Source organism: Nuphar pumila, chromosome 6, assembly GCF_984573655.1.
Source record: "Nuphar pumila chromosome 6, dmNupPumi1.hap1.1, whole genome shotgun sequence".
Classification (NCBI taxonomy): Eukaryota; Viridiplantae; Streptophyta; class Magnoliopsida; order Nymphaeales; family Nymphaeaceae; genus Nuphar; species Nuphar pumila.
The window spans coordinates 101,360,938-101,374,323 of record NC_143254.1 but is presented as its reverse complement, the minus strand read 5'-3'; the positions used below and the strand labels follow the sequence as shown (position 1 = coordinate 101,374,323).

General features: G+C 38.0%; 1 protein-coding gene across 1 annotated transcript; it reads right to left on the bottom strand.

Moving 5' to 3' along the window:
* Positions 1-9,470: 9,470 nt before the first annotated feature.
* Positions 9,471-13,285, bottom strand: LOC149835426 (putative beta-D-xylosidase 6). Its single transcript, XM_090008507.1, has 6 exons — positions 12,402-13,285; positions 12,029-12,195; positions 11,231-11,328; positions 10,803-11,153; positions 10,309-10,725; positions 9,471-10,225 (listed from the first exon to the last, which is right to left on the bottom strand). The coding sequence occupies exons 1-6, from the start codon at positions 13,194-13,196 to the stop codon at positions 9,657-9,659; spliced, it is 2,397 nt and encodes a 798-aa protein (XP_089864633.1). The 5' UTR covers positions 13,197-13,285; the 3' UTR covers positions 9,471-9,656.
* Positions 13,286-13,386: the final 101 nt, after the last annotated feature.

Below are 13,386 nucleotides of genomic sequence, written 5' to 3'. Positions count from 1 at the left end.
TCATCGCTAGGATGACTAGTATCCGAACCAAAGTTACCATAAGCTTCTTAGGTAGGTGGGAAGCACGCTTCCCAGAAACTCACTTTGGAAGCATGATACTCCTCATTTTTAAAACTTTATGGGAGTCTCGATTCTCCCACACTTCTATGCTTCCCACACGCATTATCCATGCTTCCTATATGCTTTTCTTATGTTTCTTTTCATGTTTTCCATGTGTTTCTCTCACGCTTTCACTCACTTTCCGTGTGCTTTCTTTAAATTGGTAAAACATCATTGTTAGATTTTAACAAAAATTTAATTCTTTTACTGAAAAATCATGAAATATAAGAATAATCAATTTTATTTTAGTTTTTATTTGTTTCTTGCTCGATTCCTATTCAGTTCTCATACTGCTTTCTTTTTTTATTCATGTTTCACTTTCAAAATGATACTTTGCTTCTCGCTTCCTACAAATTTTAAGATGACTCACTTCTCACTTCTTGCTTCTGCTTCCCGTATCATTTTCTGCTTCCGCTTCCTAGTCTAATAACCTTAGTTTGAACCTTAATCGTTGTTGCCTCTATTTAACAATGTCCAATTTATCAACTAGATGTTAAGAATGCCTTTTTAAATGAATAACTTTGTGAGGAAGTTCACATGGATCCCTCGCCAGGAGTTGATATTAATGGTAAAATTATAAAATTTAAAAAGGCCTTGTATGGTCTTAAACAAGCTCCTAAGGCTTGGTATGATAAATTTAGTAATGTTATGATTGATTTGAGATTTATTTCTTGTTATATTGACACTGCTCTCTTTATTAAGAAAATAGGTACTAATATTGTGATACTTCTACTATATGTCGATAACATTATCATTATAGGATATGACAAAGGAGTTATTGAAATTAAATTTGTTGTAAAGAAATATTTTGATATGTCTGATCTAAGGTTTTTGAGATATTTCTTAGAAATTGATGTTGCCTACTCACCTTAAGGATACTCTTTCTCTGCCCTTTTTGATGTATTGTTGGATTTCTGACGTAGGGTATCAGAAAATAGATTAGAACAGATAAAATAGAGGTAGCAATGCCTATTCAACACCTATTTTTAGGAGTGTTTTGGATATGTATCTCAGTGCCTTCCTATTGGTTTCTAGCATGCCTTACATCATTGAAAAGATATTTTTATTTGCCATTTTTTCTCTAATTTGTATTTTTCTAAATCTTTGCATTTTCTTGGTAAAAAATCAGGAACAATGTCTGGTTGTTTCTTGACTTAGATTTTTTTTAGAAAACACCTTTTTTGTGTGAATCAGATCCTGTTTTTTTAGGGTTTCAAAGGCTCGGTTCCTGATACCCATGTCTGCATCTTGATCTTGTGTGTGTTTTCTGGCATTTTGATTTGGGTAGATCTTTTGGATAAGATCCATATCTAGATGTAAAATCTGATCCAATTTTATTTTTCCGCATAAAAATTGCTTTGGATACAAAACCATATTGTTTTCTCTTATGTTTATTTTTAGTTTTCTAAGGTAAAAACACTAGGTAGATTGTGTGTTTAATTTTTCTGGCATTAGTTTAGGAAATAACATAGAAAACTAGTTGAAAAAATGTATATCTAGATTTTCCTAGGAAAATATCAAACTCCTAACAAGTTAGAAAAATATTTTAATTGAAAACAATGTAAGCATCGTTTATGTTCTCTCATTTTTTATCTTTTTTCTTAGCACTTTGGATGTAGAGATTGGTTTTCTGTGTGAATTTTTAAAACCTTCCAACTCGTCCTATCATTTTTGGATCTTCAAATCCCCCCTACTAGTACCAGAAACCATTAACTTGGGTATATCGATAATGGACCAAGGAGATTGATAACCCCCTCATAGTACTAGAAACCTTAGTTCGGGTATATTGTAAAAGGTCCAGTATGAAAAAGGCCCATTCTATTAAAACCTACCTGGAGCAAACCTCCCAGATCCATGGAGTTTTAGAGCAGAATTATGAAACCTGTTTTCAAAATTTAGATTTATGTGTTGCTTGATATGTTTAGACTCCTCTGCCATTTGCATTGTTGTCAACACTACGAAGTTGTCCATGCAACACACGATCAAATATTAGGGAATCACATAGAACATTGTCAGTGATTGATATGCTCACTTCACTGGAAAGTTTTGGCATAAGGTATTTCGCATGATGGAGACAAACTTGCATTTCAACATAAGTTTTCATCACCAGACATATTAGTGTTAACATATGTATCAGTATATATATATATATATATATATATATATATATATATATATATATATATATATGTGTGTGTGTGTGTGTGTGTGTGTGTGTGTGTGTGTGTGTGTGTGTGTGTGTTCCTCTTTGTACACCATAATACACGATAGGGGTATGTATTTTCTTCTTTCTTTTTTTTTCTTTTTCTTTTTCTTTTTCTTTTTTTCTTTTTTTCTTTTTTAATTTATTTATTTTAAGCCACATAGGGGGGGCCACCATAGAGTTGTTGGGGCCCCCAACGGTCACAAGTGTGACCGTTGGGGGCTCCCAACGACTTTATTGGGAGCCCCCTTGTGGTCCCTTGATTGTATAAATAGAGGTACTCCCCCTTGTGCTTTAGCATGTTCTTGAGAGCTCCTCCTTTAATAAAAAGAGTGTATCTTTTATGTGTAGCCTTCTTGTAAGGCCTCTTCATATTATCTCTTAGTGGATTGCCTCTTTCTGTGCCTTTGTGTCAAGTCCAGTTGGACATTGTGAATGCATTTGCATTCTTGATTCTTCTGCATACTTCATTACATGGTATCAAAGACACTTGACTCTTGTAAGGTGAAGTCGTGACTCTCTCTTCTTCTTTTCTCATACTTCTTTATTGGAGCAATGGAGGTCAAGATCGACCTATCATACAAGCTAAATGGCAAAAATTACATGATGTGGGCAACCACAATGGAGAATAACCTCAAAGGTAAAAAACTTTGGGGTTATATAATGGGGTCCGTTCTGAAACCTCAACTTGAGCTCACCAAGAATGAAGGAGGTCAAGAAAAAGCTCTTGAGGGAGATGCTCGCATCAAAGCAATTGAAGACCATCAACGACAAATGAAAGATTGAGAAAGCAACCATGCAAAAATCCTAGCATAGTTTATGAACAACGTTGAATTCAAGGTATGTGCAAATATTGCAAAATTTCGCTGAGCCAATGAAGCTTGGTTTTTTATGAAGGGTATGTATACCAAAAAAGATCTTGTAAGAGCCTATTTTTTCCAAGAGAAAGTTAGAACTACGAAACAAGGAGATATGAGCATCCAAGATTACTATAGTGCTCTAAACCCTTTGTGGGATGAATTGGCTTTTTTAGAGCCTAAATGGGTGTCTATGGAGGATGTGGAGCTTAGACAAAAATAAATGGAACAAGATAAATTGTTTCAATTTTTATTTGAGCTTCATCCAGAATTTGAACAAGTAAGATCCTCACTCCTTCATAGATTCACTCTTCTTCCATTAGAGGATGTCATTGCCAAAATTACTCAAGAAGAGACTCGGCATGACATGAGTAAAAGTGTGGATGAAGTTCTTGTCGTATCTAAACCCGACAATCATGTTAAGACCTACAAACCTCCCCATTTTGGAAAGCAAGAGAATGGTGGAAGGAAGATCATTATATGTCATCATTGTTATGAGCTGGGACATATCAAACCCGCATACCCAAAATTGAATGGGACTTTCAAGCCTAAGATGACTTCCATTAAGGAGTCCTCCACTAAAGAAGATGAAGGCAAAAATGTGGATCTCAAGGACACACTTGGTCAAATATCCATGGCTCTCTAATAAATCCTAAAGGCTACTTCCTCCGCCTTCGGTGTCGTCATTGTTTTTTCATCACCTCCCAGTACATATTCTTGGATTTTAGATTCCAGAGCTTCTTTTAACATGACTCCCTCATGAAAGTTCTTTAACCAATGTATGCACCAATTCAAAAATATCTTGTGTCTCTACGGCCGATGGAATTTTTCTCAAAATAAATGGCATTGGAACTTTAGATCCTAAAAATTTTCAAAATTTCTTTGTTCCAAAAGTAAGAATAGTTCCTAAACTAAATCTCAACTTTTTTTTTGTTTCCCAAATTGTCAACCATGGATGTGAAATATCTTTCTCATCTCAAGGGTGCTTTGTGCAGGATTTCCAGTCTGGGAAGCGGATTGGGTAAGGCCATAGAAAGTGAAATCTTTACTATATGGATCACTTGACGCTCCCTACAAACTCTTTTTGTACTTATATTCAAGATAAAAGTATTGAAACATAGCATAAAAGACTTGGACATCCAAGTTATTCTAAAATATATCTTTTTTCTTTTGGAAACAAATTTTGTAAAGAAAAATATATCAATTGCAAAGATTGTATTTTTGGAAAAATGAAATCTATTCAATTTTCTACGAGAACCTTTATTTCAACAAGACCTTTTGAATTGGTGTATTCGGATGTGTGAGGACCATCTCCGGTTCTATCTAAAGGAGGTTATTCATACTATGTGACGTTTATTGATGATTATACTAGATATGTATGGATCTATTTTCTTAATCTTAAATCAGAAGTCTTTAACTATTTTAAAGAATTTTGTGCAAAAATTCAAAACCAATTTCAAAGTTACATATCCATTCTTAGATCCGACTCTGGTGGAGAATATTTGTCGAATGAATTTCAAACGTATTTAAAACAACATGGCATTTGTCATCAAAGATCATGCCCAAGAACTCTTCAACAAAACGATCTAGCGGAAAGAAAACATACACATATTTTAGAAACCACTAGATCATTACTTATTTCTAAAAATATTCCTAAAGTTTTTTGGGTCGAAGCCGTATTAACCTCCACTTAATCAATCAAATGTCATCCTCAAAATTAAATAGCATCTCTCTTTGTGATTGTTTTTTTAAAATAACACCTGATTTCAATCGTCTTCGTATTTTTTAATATAAATGCTTTGTTCTCTTACATAAAAGAGATAAATTATCACCAAAAGAAATTGAATGTGTATTTTTAGGATATGGTAAAAATCAAAAGGGCTATAGATGCTTTGACTATAAAAACAATAAGCTATATGTCTCAAAAGATGTGACATTTTTAGAAGATGAGAATAGATTTGAAGTATTAGACAAACAAAATGAAATTGAATATATGTTTCTAAATGATCTTTTAGAAGATATAAATAATGACTCTTTAAGTCATTTGAAAATATTAGAAAATGCACATAATAGTGAAGATACACATAATATTGAAATATCACCAACTCATAGTGACAATCTCCATGTTTACACCCGACGTGAGCAAGAGAAATCTATTAGTGCTTTAGAAAAATTCTCGCACTTAACGAACCTCTAGAAGAAACTTTCCTTAGGCGATCCTCTAAAGAATCAATTTCACCTAATAGGTTTGTCTCATATGAATCTCTCTCACCTAATTATAGATCTTGTTTAATAGCTTTATATTCTTACTATGAGCCCTCGCATTACAATCAAGCAAAGAATATATTGCATTGGATTGAAGCAATAAGGGTAGAACTAGATGCTTTAAAAAAGACTAAAACTTGGAAAATAGTTCAACTTCCTCCAAATAAAAAAACTATTAGATGTCATTGGGTTTACAAAGTTAAGACAAAAAACGATGGTTCCTTAGAACGCTATAAAGCAAGATTAGTAGCTAAGGGATACTCACAATTTCTCCTCCTTGATGCTTTCATAGTTTCTTATGTGATATATTGCTGGAAATTATCTCTTCCAAAGATAATATAAAATCTGACAAGTTGGCAAATAGATACACTTTAGTTTTCTGACTTTTCCAATACCCAAAACGTTTAAGTTAAGCAAACCTAGAGGTAGGGGTGTCAACGGGTCGGGTTTACCCGATTAAGACCCGGGTCTGGACCCAAAGGTCCGATTAATACATGGACCAGGGTATAGTTTCTGAAATTTTATACCAGACCTGGACCGGACAAGAGTTTCGATTAAGACCCACAATTTTTCAATGTAATATTACTTTACCGTGTATGGTCTGGGTCTTGTACATGTAGTTCTTATCGGGTCCGGGTATGGTTTCTCTTATAGTAGACCCGATTAGACCTGAGTCTGGACCCGATACCATACCCAAAAATCTGGTCAAAGTCTGGTTCCACCTGGGTCCGAACCAAAACCGACCCGTTGACACCCCTACCTAGAGGGTACATATCAGAGGGGGGGAACTATCAAATGCACAAGTCCCGCCCCACTGTCCCAATCCCCCCAAAAAAAGAAAAACAGTCCTAACTAAATTATCCATCAAAGTTTTCTGACTTTTCCAATACCCAAAGCGTGTAAATTAAGCAAATAACCTAAGAGGATAAATACCATCACTCTTGTATATCGGGAGTTATCTACCTTTATTAAAATAATGTTTCCAATTTCATTTCACCTTCTTGTCTCCACTAATTAAAGAGTTAACCACTAGAAACATTGTTTTGTAGTTCTGACATTCAGAGAACACCACCCTGCTATTATTTAAAAATAAAATGACAAGTTCAGATTTAAGAATGAGGGAGGAAAGATGTATAGAAATTATTATGAGGGCAATATGATAATATTACTTTCAAAATCAATATTAACTCAATTTTGAGTTACTGGTGATAAAAAACTGGCTTATCTGCTTAACATAACAAAAGTTTTGCGGTTCATTTGGAAGGTATAAAAACTAAGGTGGATATATTAATTATGACTGAAAATTTGATGGTCAAATATTATGCAAAAATCCAGTCATTTTATGAAATAGATATTTTGTTTTTAATGAAGTGCTAATGGTGGTGGATTCAAAAGTTTGGCAGGGTTAACTAGTCTCTCTTATACATGTTAGGTTTTGCAAGCCACTTTAGCATTTCAGTTCTGATTGTTCTAGTTCTGCCCACAAAGAATTTCAAGTCAATTGATTCATGGCGCACTTGCTAACTTGCTTTCCTATTTCCTTGCTTTTGAAAACAGGAAGCCCTTTAGTCGATCTTTTCCTCGAAGGGTTCTCATTCCCTAGTTGGATGGCATTTTTGTTTGTGACTATCTGCTGCCATTAGAGACATTTGAGGTATGGCTGTCCTTAGATTATAAAACCCTTAGTTTTTGTCTTTAAAACCTTTCTCATTATTTATCAGGTAAATTCAAAACTCTGCTAGATGGCAATGTTATGTTCACAAGATTCATAACTCACTTTTTCTGTCTATGATTGATACCCATATTTGTTTCTCTAGTTTTCATGGACACATTTACTCTCCCAAATATTGTTTCTAAATGTTTCGGGTTCGTGGTGCCGCTTTAAGTTTTACAAGGGAGTCCTTCGCTAGAATTATATAGGTTGAGCTACCGCAATCTTAGAATTCCTTGCAAGATCTTATTTGGCATATATATTTTTTCAAGGCCGTGTCTTATTATGATTCATAATGCATTCTTTAGCTGTTACTTTTTCCTGTTTGGAAGGTGTAGAGTAACCACACCTATTGGAAGTCAAATTTTCATTGAATTGTTGACATTTACTTCTCATCATTTATACAATCAAATTCGAGTGCTTTTACTTTCCACAATAAGTCACTGTTGGAAACTTTATATCACTTTTGTCCCTTCTCAAATTACTTAATAGTCAACTGGTAATGTTATAAAAAAATCATTATGTTGCTTAGTTTTTGGGACTTATATTCATTATATAGTCCCTTATTGCGGTGTACTCTTGGTCATAGGATATACAGAGTTTGTATTTTTCAGTCTGCTCAATTTACTTGGGCACTTGGGTTGCTGTTTCTGCAATTTACTGTTGCTCTTGGACAGGCTTGTTGCCTTTGGGCAGTTAAAACCTATGTTAGAAGGACACGCCATTTTGGTGGTGTGTCACCCTGAAACGAGCGGACACAATCTGACACGTGGCTGTTAATGTTTTTAATGATTTTAAGTATTATTTCAATAAAAAACCTATTTTTAAATTAAAGTATCAAAAAATTAGTTTTTTATTGATTAAAAAATTAAAAAATTCCGTGTCCTCATGTCCTGTTTTTTTAAAAAAAAAAAAATCAAACTTGCGCATCGAATCCGTGTCATCCATCCTCGTGTCCACGTGTCTTTGTGACATAGGTTAGAACTGGCGACATGATGAACTTGAATTTTGGGTTCTATTCTGGATCAAAATGTCATTAAAAAGAAATTTCTCTCCCTAGGACGAGGAAACATGAGTTCAAGTAGGATCTGATGCTTCATTGATGGGGCATAGCATCAATCTAACAACAAAAATCTGTCCATCTAATCTATGAACTTATAGAATAAATGTGCATGATCTGATTTTCCTTTCATGCCTACCATATATTTGCAGAATATCCAATAAAAAATGTGAAAGGCTATTCTAATTATCTACACAATGACGTGGGAGTGCAAGTATCCAATATATGTATTATTTTAAATGAAAAAACTTTCAAATAAGTTTCTATATATTACATAGCTTTTTGGGTCAATGGTTTTGTTGATAGTGTGCATTTTTCTGAAGCCTTTATTATGCTTTCAGGATATTAAAGAACGGTGCAAAGAGCTGATGTCTATGGATGTTCTATCAGATACCAAAATTTTGGAGCCAGAAACCACTGCAATTGTCTCAATGGCCAAATCCTTCTGGAATGTAGTTCTTGGCTATTCAAAGTCAAATTCTGACCAGTCCAAAGGAGATAACAAACTCCAGTCAACCGAAGGGAGAAGCCTCATTATATCGAAGTTTCTTACTTCGAATGTTTTAACTGCTGGGGTGTTCCTCCTGTTATCAATTGTAGTTGGGGTATGGATGTTGTTTTTATCCCATGATCATAATTCCAAGAGCATTTAATGTGTTTCAATCGAGGGAAGATTATTTCTGGGGGACTGTTTCCAGGATGTGCAATTTCCCGTTGTATAATCTAAAGATCAAGCCACCTGTCTTTCTGGGATCTGTGCATTAATTGGATTCGATTATTAACAGAAGGGAGAGATCAATTGAAATTGTGCCCTGATTTTTTTGGGGGGCGGGGAGGGGGGGAGGGGAATAGACAAGCTGGGGTTAAGCAGACCCCTTCATTGAAGCAGACTAGTTATGACAATTATAATTCTTCTGTGAGGATCTGATTTTTTTGAAGATGGCCTAAACTAATAGCTTTAATGAAAGGGTGGTATGAGTTACATATTCAAGCATTTTTTAATGTCAAGCCTAACTCAAGCCGTAAACTAGTCTAAGTTTGCAAGATTCCCCTTTTCTTTTATATGATAGCCTGCTAAGACCTTGAACATTTTATTGAAGTAATAAATTCAAAAAGTTGGATTTATCACAGTATAGGAAGCCCCACCAGGGTTTACTTTCAAGTTGTCCATCTGGGTAAAAAAAAGAGACAACGCAAAGAGTATTACACTCACCGTCAAGATGTAAGACCGACCATGGCCTATCTCTTGATTTGTTACAGTATGCAGGATTATCAAGGTAAACATCTTTGAATTGACAAAAGAAAACTTGTTCCTTTGATACAAGGGCAACCATATTAATCAATAATTAGAAGGCCACCGATATATGATACAATCGTCGCAGGTGATCGCATAGGTGTTGAGCATGCCTGCGCATGCACTAGATCCTTGTTGGGCACTTGCTGCTAAACAGCAGCAATACTTTAGCTGACTAAATAAACAGTATGTTTTTCTCCTCCCACCATCAGAACATGTGCTCCAACAGCTAAAATCCTGTGTCTATTCTCATCCACAATGCTGAGGTGCTCGCATGGCCTCACTACGAAGCTAGCATTAGTGGTTTCCTGAGATTTTACATGTACACGCTCAAAACCGATCAGCTGCTTTAGTGGTGCACCATTAAACCTTCCAGGACCAAGGGAAAACATCATAACCACATGGCTTCCATCTCTATTGCCATCGTTGGAGACAGAGACGTGTAAGGAAAATGCCAATGCTTCACATGATGATAACTCATTGACATGGACATTATCATATCCTTCTTTCTCATACAATCCTGTCACCAGGGTAACTTTATCTGGTGCTGATATAATTTTGTAATGGTAATTGGTGTAACTTAAGCCATGCCCAAACTCATATACCGCTGCTTCTCCAGTGTAAAATCGATATGTTCGACCAGGGTAACCCCGAGAAGGGTCCGGGCGCATGTTCATGTTGTTCATAGGCACAGTGGTGAATGATTCAGGGTACCATGTTACTGGAAGACGGCCGCCTGTTTAATTTGTAACAAACAAGAAACAAATCATTTTCCTAGCTTCACAGTAGTTGCAGAAAGAATAAAAGAGTTTTACCAACCTGGGTTGAACTCCCCAAAGATCACTTCCATAACTGCTTGCCCGCCAGCTTCACCGGGATATCCAATCCATAAAATGCTTGCGATCTTTTCATTGTCTCTGGCAAACGAGGCATCAACAGGCCCACCACCCACAAGGACTAGAATTAGAGGTCTTTTACTAACTTTGGCCACTGCAAGTATGAGATCTTTCTGCTTTCCAGGCAATAAGAGGCTTGTGCGATCGAGGTCTTCCGTCTCCTGTGACAAATCCAGTCCGGCAACTATGATGACATTGTCAACATTTTTGGCAACACCAATCGCTTCCCCAAATCCATCAGATGAGTTGCAAGCGACATCTCTGCATCCACCAGCGTAAGTGACATACTTGATGTAACTCTGAAGAGCATGAAACGTGCTTTGTGCATCACAAGGAAAACCTGCATGAAACGTGCTTTTGTTAATGTTATGAGAACCAAATTTGTTCAAGGTTATGATGCCTTCTACAAGATCAAACCTGTATAATCTCCCCCCAGTATATCTGTGCCATTTGCTGCTGGACCTATGATAGCTACTGATTCTACTTCTGATGTAGTTAGTGGCAAGAAATCCCTTTCATTCTTCAACAGCACAATACCCTGTCTAGCAGCCTCCAGAGCAAGCTGCCTGTGTGCTTTGCTGCACACTTCGTTTGGTTGAATATCACCATACCTCTGCTTTCTTGGGTCACCGTCAAAAACTCCAAGACGCAGCTGAACAGAAAACAGATTGAAGAGTGCACGGTCGATGTCGGATTCCTTAAGCTTTTCTTTCTCAACAGCAGATTGTGTGTGGCGGAGCAAGTATGTTCCGCAATTAATATCCATTCCTGTTTACAAGCATAAGAAATGACTGCAGCAATAGAGGAAGAAACAATGTTTTTGGCACTTCATAGGTCATTCGCACCTGATTTGAGAGCTCTGGCAGCGGCATCCTCAGGAGTCGATTCATACTTTTGGTATTCATAGATTGTTGCTACAGCATCACAGTCAGATGTAATGTATCTGCATTTTCTTTCACCAGTTATGTCCAAGTGAACAACCACTTGAGATAATTATAAGAGCATATTCGTTCAATGGTCAATATGGAAAGTAAAAAGGACTATTCTTTCATCAAGTGCATCTAAGTGAAATCCAAATGTCCAAGCAAAGCCTCTGATGGTACCATCGGCAAATCGGGGAGTTGAATTATGGGAGAGTATAAGTGAACATGTGGCACGAGACAGCCAAGGTTCAGTAAAATCGGGATAACCAAAAACAGAGAACCAGCAGTACAGCAGCTGGCGCCCTTCACTCTCTAGCATCAGAGATACCACTTTTCTCTATTCCGGGGTTTGGACATTAGAAAGGAGTAGGCTTCATCATGGCTTTAATTTTCAAGGACGATAACGTGTGGTCAACAGAATGTGAGAGCCAGCCAGACAGCCAGAAGTAAGCATACATCCACAGATGTTTAACTAGTTTCAGGTGACACAATTGGATGCAACAGATATTGAAATGACAAGAATGAAAATAGGGAGTGCCTTCTTTGTTTATGTTCAACATGATGTTATTCCAATGTCACAACCATTGAAATAGCCTTCCCATTCTGCAAGGAGCCTTGCCAAGAAACTGATGAAGTTTCAAGGTGATGAAGAGAAATTTGGATTGTGAGCGACTGGATGACTAAATAGGAGGAAAGGAGCCACAACCAAGACCTCCTTACCCATTGAATCCCCATTGTGTTCGAGCGGCCTGAAACAGATCTCGCAGTTCACAAGAGGGCACCCCATTGATCTCATTGTAAGAGCACATCAGGCAGCTGGCATGGCCTTCCTGGATGCAGCTCTTGAATGGAGGCTCATACGTATCCTCCAAGTCTTGCTCCGACACCTATCAAGCAAAACTATAGCACGGTGAAGAGAGCACTAATCACAAAAAGAAACACAGAGAAGGAGCTTTCTCAAAATTACCAATTCAAAACTACATCCTACTACTGCTATGAGTCAAATTTGGAAAAACCCAAGTAGAGAACCACAACAATCTGATCCTATCTCGCCAAGTAAGCGAAGAAGTAAAACCAAAGGGCAAAGAATAACCTGCGCATTGAAGGTGTAACGCGTGAAATTTCCCCACTTCTCAAGGTCATAAGCTATGAAATGCTTGCAACAGGCAGAAAGCATCAATCCACCACCACCAGAACCATCCGACCCCTCCAGAAACCTCTTCCCCGGGAACCCACCACCTCCATCTTCACGACCACCACCATCATACTCTCCCTGGAAGCCCCTGACGTACTCGACGGCATAAGCACCAACCACAAATGGGTCTTCACCGGGCGTCTCCTGGCCTCTCCCCCACCTGGGGTCCCTGAAAATATTGACATTGGGCGCCCAGTAGGTGAGTCCCGCCTGACCCACGTTGTACATCGCTCTCGCTTCCCTCCCAATTGCCTTAGCGATCAAATTCCAGAGGGTTCTGTTGAAGGAGGCCGTGGTGAGGATCACCTGAGGGAAGACGGTGGCGGAAGCGATGGCGCCGCCGAAATCGACGCCGGGGCCATCGGTGGCGATCCCGTGGAGGGATTCCGACCACCATTGGAAGGCAGGGATGCCGAGCCTTGGGATGGAAGAGGCGTTGTTGGAGAGCTGCTGGATCTTCTCAGGGAGGGTGAGGAGGGAGACAAGAGACCGGGATCGAGTCCGGACGGGGAGCGAGGAATTGCAGAAGGGGTAGGAGTGGTGATGCGGGGGCTGGCAGGGGAAGTCGGGAAGTGGGTGTTGATGGGTGAAGGAGAAGGCGAAGGCGAAGGGGAGGAAGACGATGACGGTGTTGGTGATGAAGACGAAGACGATGGTGCGAGGCAGAGAGAAGCCTTGTCTTGAGACGACCATATCGCCGAGTAATTGCAGGAACAATGAGATTTGGTCTCACGTTCCAATCCCAGCACTGGATCATAAGGTGTGGTGGTGATGCCGCCGTCGTCATCTTCATCAATCATAATTCATGAGTCATGACCATGCTGATTGTGATTGGTTCCATCCGAATTGAAGGTCCACAAAGAGATTCTTACGAAAAAGAAAT

Excerpts from the sequence above, each read along its gene's own strand:
- LOC149835426 (XM_090008507.1), bottom strand. The coding sequence starts at position 13,196 with ATGGTCGTCTCAAGACAAGGCTTCTCTCTGCCTCGCACCATCGTCTTC. Across the intron at positions 10,726-10,802 it reads ACTGGGGGGAGATTATACAG|GTTTTCCTTGTGATGCACAA; the intron begins GTTTGATCTTGT and ends CGTTTCATGCAG. Across the intron at positions 10,226-10,308 it reads CTTTGGGGAGTTCAACCCAG|GCGGCCGTCTTCCAGTAACA; the intron begins GTTGGTAAAACT and ends CAAATTAAACAG.